General features: G+C 62.1%; 3 protein-coding genes across 3 annotated transcripts; all 3 read right to left on the minus strand.

Annotated features, from left to right (window-relative positions):
* Nucleotides 1-628: 628 nt before the first annotated feature.
* On the minus strand, nt 629-3604 carry LBRM_23_1880 (conserved hypothetical protein; the record flags this gene model as incomplete). The annotated part of the gene is made up of 1 exon (XM_001565209.1): nt 629-3604. One exon carries the CDS (start codon nt 3602-3604, stop codon nt 629-631), a length of 2976 nt encoding a protein of 991 aa, XP_001565259.1.
* A 640-nt stretch (nt 3605-4244) lies between these two features.
* Nucleotides 4245-6929, minus strand: LBRM_23_1890 (conserved hypothetical protein; the record flags this gene model as incomplete). Its single annotated transcript, XM_001565210.2, has 1 exon — nt 4245-6929. One exon carries the CDS (start codon nt 6927-6929, stop codon nt 4245-4247), a length of 2685 nt encoding a protein of 894 aa, XP_001565260.2.
* Nucleotides 6930-7516: 587 nt separating this feature from the next.
* Nucleotides 7517-10435, minus strand: LBRM_23_1900 (ATP-dependent RNA Helicase; the record flags this gene model as incomplete). The annotated part of the gene is made up of 1 exon (XM_001565211.1): nt 7517-10435. The coding sequence occupies one exon, from the start codon at nt 10433-10435 to the stop codon at nt 7517-7519; it is 2919 nt and encodes a 972-aa protein (XP_001565261.1).
* Nucleotides 10436-11423: the final 988 nt, after the last annotated feature.

Below are 11423 nucleotides of genomic sequence, written 5' to 3' on the forward strand. Positions count from 1 at the left end.
TGGAAAGAGGCGGTGGCGGTTACAACGAGCACGCACGTTTGTGTGCGTGCGTCTGTTGTGTGCGCGCAGGCCTTTGTTCTCCGCACCAGCGTGACACCCGGATGTGCCGCTGCAGGCTGCAGACGGTATCGCCCCGTTCTGCTCGCGGTGGGGTTGTCGTGAAAACACGTTGGCTCATGCACCGCTGCGCCGACTGGCAAGAGACGGAGACTACAACTAAATGCTGCAGCAGCAGGGGGGGGGAGGAGGAGGACAGAGAGGAGGGGACGAGAGAGACACACCCACACCCACACAGGGAGAGGAAAGAATTAGGGCGAAACAAATTGGGAGGAGAGACGAGAGGAGTCTGCATCGAGGCCCAACCAGTGAGTGATGCACGCACAGGCACAGGTAAACGAGAGGAGCGATGTGTGCGTGTCATCTTGTCCAACACCGCACCCTTTTTGTTTGCTGTTTTCCGCCAGTCCTTCACTTCCCCTCCGGGGCCCCCTCCACCATCCACCCACACGCCGCTGCAACATACGAGCACCTCAGCTACGCCAGTGACCTGGGCTATCTTCCGGAAGACACTGTCACCACCTCCACCGCTTCTCTGTCATACGATCAACATCTCTTGTCCTTTGCGGACTTAAAACAAAAAACTGTAGCGATCCTTTAGGATTGCACAGGCACGCGCGCTCAGCAGCGGCGGCTGATGACAGACGCTTCGCTGCTGTTGCGATGCCGCGTCAAGCCCAAGCAGCGACGCGTGCTGTGGATTCACGTGGTAGGTGAGCTTCACGTCCAGCATGTCCGCCGCGTTGGCCTGGCAGTCTGGCCACACCGTACCAGGCGGTACGACGGCACCGGTCGCCGTACCTGCCCCCGCAGACGGCGACTGAAGCGGCTGCTCCACGTTCATCCAAACAACGAGGAATGTCTTGAGCCAGTAAAGGAGCATCACCGCCGGGGCTGAGGACGTTGATGATGTCGATGGCGTTGCCGTCTCTGCGCCGCCACCAGCAGCCGTGTTGACTCTGTGCTCCGCGGATGGGGAGGAGGGAGACCATGTGGACGACGACGATGCCGTCGTCGCGGCGGCCGCATCACATCCTGCGTCAAGCCTCAGCGACAGAGCAGGGCCACTGCTGACGGGCAGCGTCGCGGACGATGACGGCATCATCGACTCGTGCTCCGTGGCGTTCAGCTTGTCCTTCGTCTTTGACTGCTGCTGCTGGTGCTGTTGGTGAGGAGGAAGCACTTTGAAGTGACGGGCTCGAGTCGATGATGCCGTCATCGTCTGCGACCGCTGCCGTTCCTTGTCCATGGACACCGCCAGAGCAATTGCCGTGCACGCCTCCATCAGCGTCGGAAGAATCATCTCCAGCGCATCGCCGCACCGCTCGTAGGACGAACGCCGCTGCGGATGACGCTGACGGCGCCGAGGACGCAGAGTTGACCCTGGCGCCGACGGCGACGATACCGCAGTGGCTGTTGCTACTCCTGCTGCAGCCGCAGGCGACGGGGACGTTGATGCTCCTGCATGGGTAGCCAGATGCTGGCGACTTAAGACGTCGTAGAGGGTTTCCAGTGCTTCCAGATTTCCTTCAGAGGCAAACAGCTCCTCATCTGTGTCGGTTCGACCAGCCGAAGTCGTACCGCTCACTATCCCGGCGGCGGCAATGGCGAGCCCCTGCTGCGGTTGCAGTGGCTGCTGCCTGTTCGGGGCGTTCTTGTTGACGCTCGTCGCCGATGTTGTGGATGTCTCTGGCGCGTTGGACGCGTTCATCGCGATGTCGTGCAGCACGAAGAGGTACCACAGCGCCTCCACGCAGTAGACGTTGCTGTCAAGGTGGTCGACGGAGTCGGTTGGCTGCTGACGTGATTGCGCTGTTGCCACATATGCCACCTTCACCACTGCATCCAGCAGGATACTGAGGAGGTGGTGCATTGCAACGGCGTGCCGAATTGCGAACGCCATGCGAGATGCAACCTCGTCTCGTCGCAGCCAGCGCTCGCAGAGAGTCGCAAGGCCACTATCGCCCACGGTGGCGGGGTCTGCTATTGCGTAGGGGTTCAGCAGCGCCGTCCACTTCGCCACTAAGTGCGGCTGCAGGATCGCAAAGACGTGCCGGTGCGCCGTGCACTGGCGCGAGATCCACTGCGCAGACGGCGGCGGAAGTCGAACGCGGGCGGCATCGGCTGGTGCTGCTTCAGAGGACATGGCCTCTGCGCCTGTGCTGACGGGAGGTTGCACCAGCGGTTGATCCTTGGCTTTGGTTGCCTCCTCGGCGCCATTACCACACTCTGCCAAAGTGGCACGGCGGCCCTTCGGCTTATCTTGCTCGTCGTCCGATTCACTGTTGCTGTTGCTGCTGCTTTGCAGGCTGCTGCCACTGCTGCTTCCACTGCTATCGCTGTGGCTGCGGCTTCCATGGCCCCTTTCGTCTCCCGCATCATGGCGGCTTCTTTTACTCTTCATGTCGGCCTCTGCGTCTCGGCCGCGGCGATGGCGACGGCGATGGCAGCCGCGGCGACGATGTGCCATGCGAACAATCACCTCTGCTCCGTCTTCGTCGTCAGCACCGCCTGCCGTTGCCGCTGCGTCAGTGCCGCTGCCCGTTGCGAAGACCGGGTCCAGCAGCTCTGGTTGGTGCAACCCGACGAGGCACTCCGGACCGACCTTAAGAGGCGGCGGCGGCACCCATACGTAGGCGCGCCGTGCCTCTTCGATCTGAAAGGGTTGGGTGCGCCACGAGACGAGTGTGTCGCCCTGCAGCAACGAGTACAGTCGCCAGCGGTAGTACAGCATGCAGGGATGATTGAACTTCTCGCCGAGGAAGGCGAAGGCCAGGTTGCCGCGTCCCATCTCGCGCTTCACAATCTCCTCTTCCGTCGTTGGTCCGCCTTGCACGACGGCGGTGGCGAGGAGGTCGAGCAATGTCGTCTGCTCCAGCGGAAGGTTCGCGGGGACGCGCAGGCGCGGTGCGTGTAGGGGCACCTTCAGTACGTCTGTTGGGGGTACCACCTTGACCGCCGCGCCGGTGCCTGGCTCTGTAGCCGTGGTTGGCGACAAGTACCCAGAGGTCAATGGTGGCCCAGATCCCCCCTCGGCGGTGGTGCCGGGGCCGAGGATGCCCAAGCTGTTAGCTGTGAAAGGCGGCTGCGCTGACGCGGCGCTGAGGTAGGGAGGCGGCAGTAGGTGCGGCGGCTGGGGTGGATGCAGCAGGGGCTGCGAGTAAGGGGCGTCCGGAGCCGGGAACACCGAGCCACCGCTCCAGCCCGCTGCGGTGACGGTTGCCTCACCCTTAAACACAGACCCCAGCAGGCCGTGCTGTTTATGCGCGTAAGTTGGCTCGTACATCGCGTACGGCGAGGCGCCTGTGTTACTGCTGCCGGTGCCGCTCTCACCGCTGGGCCCATCAGCTGGTTTGTTGGTAAGCTGGTGCGAGGTGTCGTAGAGCAACACTGTGCTGCTATCGAAGCCGACCTCACTGTGACTGTCGTCCATCTCGGCGAAGTCCTCACTTTCCTGAGCATTGCCAGTGAACATCCGCGTTGCCGAGGCACCGCTCTGCTGCCGCGACTGGCACGGTGGTGTGTGGGGCAGAAATTGCCGCTTCATGAGCAGTGCTTGTGCTGTACGGATGCCGCTCACTGTTCGAGCTCTCCGCGATGTGCGAGCAAGGCTGACGGATAAGCAGACAGAGACACACACACACCCGCACACACACACTCACACACACAGCCGTGCACGCGCCAAATGAAACGCTACGACGGCGAAGAAGAAGAGCGCGAGCGACAGGCGATACCAAGCGAAGAGAGCTAACTCAGCGCCACAATACGCAAAGACGGCAGGGAGATGATAGCGATGACGACTGTAGCTCTCCCTCTCTACACGTGGCACACACAGGCACACTAACAACCAAGACGGAAGTAGAGAGGAGCAGGGAGGAGGAGACGATAGGGCGGTGAAACCACGGAGAGAGATGAGAGAGAGAGGTGGGCGACTGCGGGGGGGGGGCGGGGGAGTAGAGGAGGGGTGAGGCCAGGGATGATCAATGGGCATGGGAGAGGGAGGGTGTGGCTGCACGGAGCCGGAAGCGAGGGAGCAAGACAAGAAAACACGCAGACGCATCAGCATGCTAAAATCCACCTCCCGAACACCCTGCCCGTCATTCCGTCTTCTGCTCATCACGCATCGTCCTCTTGATGAGCTCAAGAAGATATGCACACGTACACACACACACACACACGTCAATACGTCACAGTGGAAGCGCCATCACCGCCTCCCTGCGGAACTCGACGCGCGTCAACAACACCTTCTTCTTCTCCTCCGCTGTCAGCGCCATGTTGGCTGCCTCTTCCAGTGCGTCCGTTGGCTTGTCGGAGAGCAGAAGCGTTGCCATCAAGCTGAGCACCGAAAAGGCATCGCGGAGTGGGGTCAGATCGTTCTGTGCGTGCGCTACAAAGAAGCTGCGCAGCGCACGCACGTCCTTGTCCACCTGCAGTGCACCAAAGAGACTAAATCGCTTACGGAGCAGCACGCGGCTTGTTCCCGTCGCCGCCCGCCGCGCAATCGCCGTAAGCAGCACGTCGAAGAGCTTCGTGCCTGCCAGGTGCTGATGGAGGTACTGAAGTCCGGCGTCGAGGTCTACTAAGCACGCCTGCACCCACACGTCGTTGAGCTCGTAGTGGTAGTACACCTCCTCCTTCATGTCATACGAGACGGCAGCAAAGCGTTCCATGTGCGGTGGCAGCACGCTGTCGCAGCATACGTCCGCGAAGGTGTCAAGCCAGTCGTGGATTTGCTTGTCTTGAAGCGTTGTTCCCAGCTCCCGCATGTTTCCGGCAAGTTCGCGGAAGCGCGTCACATTATGCGGAGTCGCGGAGAAGGTTGTCTCGCACAGCTGCTGCAGTTCATCGCCCATGCGGCACAGGTACGTCGCGGTCCGCTCCGCCGCACCGGCCCAGTGCAGTTCCTCGGGTGTCAGGAAGCCGCCGTGCGGTGCTGCACCTGCCTGTCGCCGACCCCCGGCAGCAGACGAGTTGGACGTCGCGCTGCTGGCACCACCGTGACTGCCTGTGGACACAATCACCATGTGCGACTCTATCTCTGGCAGGAGCCGCAACTGCACCACGTCCATGGCGGACATCACAGCAGCGGAGCAGATTTGCGCTGACTTGGTGTTCATGGCACGATGAATGGCCAGACGCAGCACGAAGAAGACGTCATCCGGCAGCGTGACTTGCCCATTATGGGTGAAATACCAGAGCGACGCAAGCTCTTCCGAAGCTCCTGCCGCAACGCCACCGCCGCCGCCGCCGACGGAGGTGATGAGCTCGTCGGCACTGCTGGCGGCAACCGAGTAGAGATTTTGCAGCCCCGACATGAAGGTCGCTGCTGATGGCGCGAAAACCGCTGCTGCAGGCGCATTGGTGTGTCCTGCTCCTGCTTCAGCATGGAAGGTACCTCCACCGGCACGCGCCGTCGCCGCTGCCGCTTCCTTGGTCGCGTCACGGATCGCGCGCAGCTGCAGGTCGACCGCCTGGTCGTACGCGATTGTGAAGTACGTGTTCTGCAGGGGCACATAGAAGGCAAGAATCTCCTGCATGGAGTTGAGGAGGGCGTTGTCACTGGTGCGCCAGAGGTTGTCGGCAGTGCTGCCCACGACCACCTCGCCAGCGGTGGCTGCCGAGGTTGACTCGGCCTTGTTGCTCTCCGTCGCTATCGCCGCACCTGCTGACTTCATCCGCTTCTCGTACTCCGTTTGCTTGCGCTCCACGAAGGAGAGGTAGATGTAGCCGCACGACACCATGTGGCTGATCTCCTCTAGAATCTGGTCAGCGCGTCGGGCACTGGCAACCACCGCATTATCGTTGGCGCCAGCAGTAGCGCTCATGGGCGGGGGCGACGCACGAAGAGCTCCACTAGAGATGGTGCCAGCGGCGCTGGCACCATCGCCGGCTGAAACGTGCTTCTCCAGCTGGGCCAGTACGTCCTTGCGGCGCTCGATAAAGTCACTCAGCACCGGCACACATCGTGCAGTGGCGCGGCTGTGCAGCTTTGTCAGAAGGGCCAGCGGTCCCTGTGGGCCAAAGGCCTCACACGTGAACTCCTCGTCATTCTCGAACGCGGCGGCGACGTTGTCGAGGCACTGCGAGACGAGTGCGAGGTGCGTCATGGCCACCCTCGCTGGGTCCTCCATCTTTTCCATTTCGCTGTCGATGAGCTTTGCCAGCGCGGCAATGGTGTGGTCAGCGATCCAGTCGCTGTACAGCCGCGACGCCGTTGTACCTTCGCCCAGCTCCGCGAGCAGCCGTGTCCCTTTCATGATGGTCAGCTTGTCGTTCACCTGTACGGCTTCCTCAATCATTGTGAGCAGGCGCGCCTGCACAGTTGCTCGAACGTTCCGCATGACGTCGCTGTTGGGTGCCGCGTTCGACACCGCCGCTGCCGCTGCCGCTGCTGTGGACGAGAAGGCCTCATCCTCAGCGGCAGTGGCCGGAGAGACTGAGGCCAGGACGCGCTGCGCTTCCTCGTACGAGCGCAGGAGTAGCAGTGTGGCCTCGATGTCTCCCGACGCCAGGACAGACGACACCTGCGCCACGTCGTTCTCCATGGCCTTCATGGCGTCCACGATGGCACTCGTCTCCTGCACGCGTTGTAGCAGCGCGTCAAGCCGCCGCACACGCTTTGAGCTGCGTTCTGCCAGCGACGCGTTCGCCACGACGGTGCGCGCCAGTGTCGCGCTGCGGTGGACGTACTGTGGCATGAGCCGGTACTGCACGTTGCTGATCTCACGCAGAGACGTGTGAAGCTCGCCGTCGGCATGAATAGACTGGCGGATGTCGCTGAGGATGGCGTCGCGGCGGCGCACCCCATCGCGCAAGCGCTGCAGTACCTGGTCGAAGCGTTCTTCGACGTTGTCAATGTGTCTCAGCAGCATCTCGTTCTTGAAGGGGGGCAGCAGGGCAGAGACTCAGTCGGCAGTTTGGAGGAGAGAGGCGGCGGCGCTCAAATCAATCACGCGCACACTCACACAAATGAGTTGATGAAGTCCCTCGGACTTCGAAAAGAACCCAACCAAAGAAAGCGGGCGGAGATGGGAGGAGGAGGAGGCGAAGGGAGAGGCCGACAGCGAGACCGAGGGAGACAGAGCGACATAGCAGGCGAGCTGAGGTTGGAGCGAAGGAGGAAAGGGGAGGGTGTCGCACAACTGCGCCTCAAGACCTTCGCACGAGCCCACGGAAAGGTGCTGAAGAGCATCTCCTTTGCTCTTTCATCACTTTAGCATTTCATGCAACGATGAAGTTCTGAGTGAGTGAGGAAGCTCAACTGCAGTGCGCGCGAGAGTGGCTTCGATCAAACCGTCCTCCGCATCACGACCCCACCGTTCTCTCCGTTTCACTTTCGCCAGGGCACGATGCCTTCTTCATAAGTGTAGGGAAAGACGAGGTGGAGGTGGTGGTGGGTTGAAGTCCCCCAAACACGAAAGAGTTGCGGGCAGGTGCACACACACACACCGCCAACTTTCTACAAGGTAATGCGGCCGTACTGAGAGCTGGCAGAGAGCTGCACCATGATGCACCCCAACGCTGGTGGAACACTGATCTTCGCGTACGTGCCGCGCTGCAGCGCCGCCGCACCATCGCGGCAGCCCTCACCCTCGGCGCACTCGATGAGGAAGGACCAGAGAGGCCGCAGCACGGCGGCGTCGCTGGCGAAGGTGGCGTCCGAGCGCTTGTGTCGCTTCCTTGGCGGCTTTCGCGTGCCATTGCTGTTGTGATTCGCGTTTCCGCTTGCATAGTTCGTAGCGTCCGCGCTGCTGCTGTTTTGGTCGTCGTCGCTGTCGCTGTTGTACGCCTCCGCGTCGTCGCTGTCTTCGTCACTGCGGCGTCGGCGTCCACGGGCATTATCTGCCGCAGTGGACGATGAAGCTGCCGCCCCTGCCATCCAGACATTGCGTGTGTCACTGTCAAAGAGCTCACAGAGGGCGGCGAGGTCGTCCTCCTCATCGCCGTCGGTGCGAAGTGCCGCTCGGTGCGCCTTTACGGGGCCATGGGACTGTTTTGGCGTCGCCGTCACCTCCGTCTCCTCCCTCGCTATCACCTCCGCCCGCTGCACCATCGCGGCAGGCAAAGTGACGAAAGTGACGGCGACGCCGGTGGCGCCGGCGCGGCCGGTGCGGCCGATGCGGTGGATGTACAGCGCCACCGCGTCGCTCGACGAGGCAGTGGCGGCCCACGGCACATCGTAGTTGACCACAAGCGTCACCCCCGCCACGTCAAGGCCACGAGCGAGGAGGTCTGTTGTGAGGAGAACGTGCCGTTGACGCCGCTGAAACTGCGCCACGAGAGAGCGCCGTTCAGCCTGCGAGAGCTCTGAGTGTACGACGGCAACGGAGGTGAGGTTCGCCAACGTCGGCGTGTGCCGTGCAGCCATATTCGACAAGGTGAATGGCATCGCTCCTTGACCACCTGCGATGTCTTCGCGGAATGTCAAGCCCTCGGGCGGCGCCCCGACCATGTCCTTGATTGTGTAGTATTCCTGCTGTGCGTCCAGATACTCCGCCTCGGCACGCAGCTCTTCCCATAGCGCGTCACACGTCGACTTCTCGTTGGCGAAGACGATGATGGGGGCTGTGGCGTAGACGAGCCACGTCACCAGTCGCGCAAACTTCTGCGCGTGTATGAGGGGGTGCAGGCGACGCTGCCGCTGCTGCGGCTGCGGTTCGCCCCTTTTCGGGTGTCGTTGTTGCCGTCCTTCTACCGCTTCCGGGGCAGCGCCCGTAGGCGGGGCGCCGGTGTCAGAGACCAGCTCGAAGGATTGACGGATCGAGGTGCACCGATACGGTGTCCGCACCAGGTAGTAGCCGGTCTTGCTGAGGTACCGCTTCGCCACTGCCGCGCATGCCGTACTCAGCGTCGCCGTGAACATGACTGTCTGCCGCGGCTGCGGGCACCGCTCCAGCACGGCAGTGAGTCGCTCCTCCTGCTGCTCATGGATTATCCGATCCGCTTCGTCCATCACGACGAACTGCGCGTTTCCGAGCGAGAGCAAGCGGTCCTCGAGAAGTACGTGCAGTTGGCCCACCGTGCCAATGACGCAGTGCGCGCCGCGGGCGAGGGCGGCGTACTGCGCATCGCGACTCTCGCCACCAATAACCTTGACGACGCGCAGCTCGCTCAGATAATTTCGCACCGCCAACGCCGCGGCCACAGAGGACGTACCATCGTGGCCACTAGTGCTGTTCACATCGACCTCATGCGTCTCCCAAACTCGGATAGTGTCCTGCGAGACTTGACCCCCGCTGCTGCTGCAACTTGAGGCAGCTGGTGCCTGACCACACAACTGCAGAAGCGACGCCGTCACCTGCTCAGCCAGTTCGCGCGTCGGTACAATCACCAAGCTCAGCGGCCCCAGTGAGATGCGGTCGGGGTAGCCCAGTAGCTTTGGTGCCCGGCACAGCACGTGGTATAGCAGCGGCACGAGGTACGCGGCAGTCTTGCCACTACCGGTCTCCGCTACTGCGAGGATGTCCATGCCAAGCACTGCTGCCGTAGCCGCGCCAGCTACACCGCCGCTGTTCGCGCTCGTGGCCGACGGCGCCAACCGCGGGAGAAGCGCGACCGGCACGCACTGCGCTTGCACCGCCGTCGGCAGCGCGTACGCGTGCGTGACGCACCGGCCAAGTGACAGCGGTAGCTGGGCTTCCTCCCAGCAGCGGATCGCCGGTAGCGTGTCGGCTGGAGACAACGTCTTGACGAAGCTTCCCAGCTGCGCTGCGCTGGAGCCGCTGGTCTCAGTGGGCAGCTGCGTCGGCGCTACCAGCTCGACGGTGATGCCCAGCTGTTGCCGGAATACCTTCCAACTGGTAGACGTCATGGCAGAGAACGGGCGCTGTGTCCAGTGAGACGCACAGGGCATGTGCGTGCTCGTGCCGCCACTGGTGACGGTTGAGGTGGGCGTGGCGGACGTTGGTGCGGAGGCAGACAAAGCCGCCTTTTGCTGCTGCTTCAGCAGGCGCTGAAGCAGCGGGTCCTTTGGTCCGACACCTCGACGCGCTAGCGCTGAGGTGGCTGCTGCTGTCGAAACCCCTGCTGACATACCAGCAACGGCAGACGATGGGGCAGGCGTGGGAGTGGTGCTGGGCCGATCAGTCACAGCGGGCGTCGTGCCTGTCTGCACCTTGCTCTGTCCTTCCCCTGCTTCGTGCAGCAGCAGCCAGCGCAGCACAGGTGACGGCGCGGCAGACGGTTGCTGGCGAATCTTCGCTGGGAGGGTCTGCAGAATGTAGCGGGCGCGCCGCACAAATGCCGAGTCAAGCAAGCGCGCTGTATCCTCCTCCATGTTTGCTGCTGCATGACCGTTGCCCTTGTCCCCAGCAGCACCAGTGCCGCTAGCGCCGATGTCATCGCCGACGTAGATACGCCATGACGAGGGCGGCTGCATGGCTGAAACTGCTCACTTTGCTTCTCTCCGCCACCTCTTTTTAGCTGTTCTCGCTCTTGTCTGCTCGTCAGTGTGTTCGTGTCGATACTGACGTCTTTGATCGGTAAATCTCGCGGTTACTTTGCTCGTCCATCACGTACGTAGTTGTATGGGTGGGGAGCGTGTGCGCTTGGTGGTTGAGAGGGAGACGCCGAGAGAACAGCAGCAACGAAGGGTGTGAGGGACGGCGGCGGCGTCGGGAAGGGGGAAGAGGAGGAGAGGCGAACAGGAGTGAGTGTGAGGGAGGCGAAAGAGTGAAAGGGGGAGAGGGAGGGAGAGAGGGAGGCAGGGAGGGGAGGCAGCCAGTGAGGGGGAGGGGAGAGGGGCAGAAACCGCACCGACAAAGCAGGTGATTGAGTGGTGGCGGTAGAGGGGGTAGGGTGCTATGAAGAGAGTCACCCCACACGCATGAGCGCGCATAGGTGCTTCTTTTCCTCAATAACCATGTCCCCTCTCCCCTCCTTCTCCCGCCTTGCCGTTCATGCCACTCTTCTCTCGGAAGAAGCGAAGCTGGGAGTGAAGTTAGTCCCATCCTGCACGGATGTGCCCGTGAGTACCACACCGCGCACTCTCTCCCAGAGCGCACGCGCGTACAAGCACGAGCGAAAGTGAGGGCGATTTTGTTGGCTCGTTGGTGTAATTGCCTGTCTAGTGGTCAGCATGAAAGAGAGAGAGAGAGAGAGAGAGACTGGGGGAAGGGGAATTTAGTTACTCAAGACCTGCCAGACACAGTCACGAGGAGAGAGCGAGCGAGGCACCCGTGAAGCTGAGGTGAGGCGGGGTCAGAGGGGAGGAGGAAGAGTCGGGAAAGCGAACAGAGAAGCACACGGCGAGGCGAAAAGCATGAGAAGAGGGGGAGCGAAAACATGCACGTCATCACACAGCATCACAGTCCAAAGAAACGATGAACGGAGCAAGGGGGGAGCGAGAGAGTGGCGATCGACACAGG

This window comes from Leishmania braziliensis, chromosome 23 (genome assembly GCF_000002845.2).
Source record: "Leishmania braziliensis MHOM/BR/75/M2904 complete genome, chromosome 23".
NCBI classification, from domain to species: Eukaryota; Euglenozoa; class Kinetoplastea; order Trypanosomatida; family Trypanosomatidae; genus Leishmania; species Leishmania braziliensis.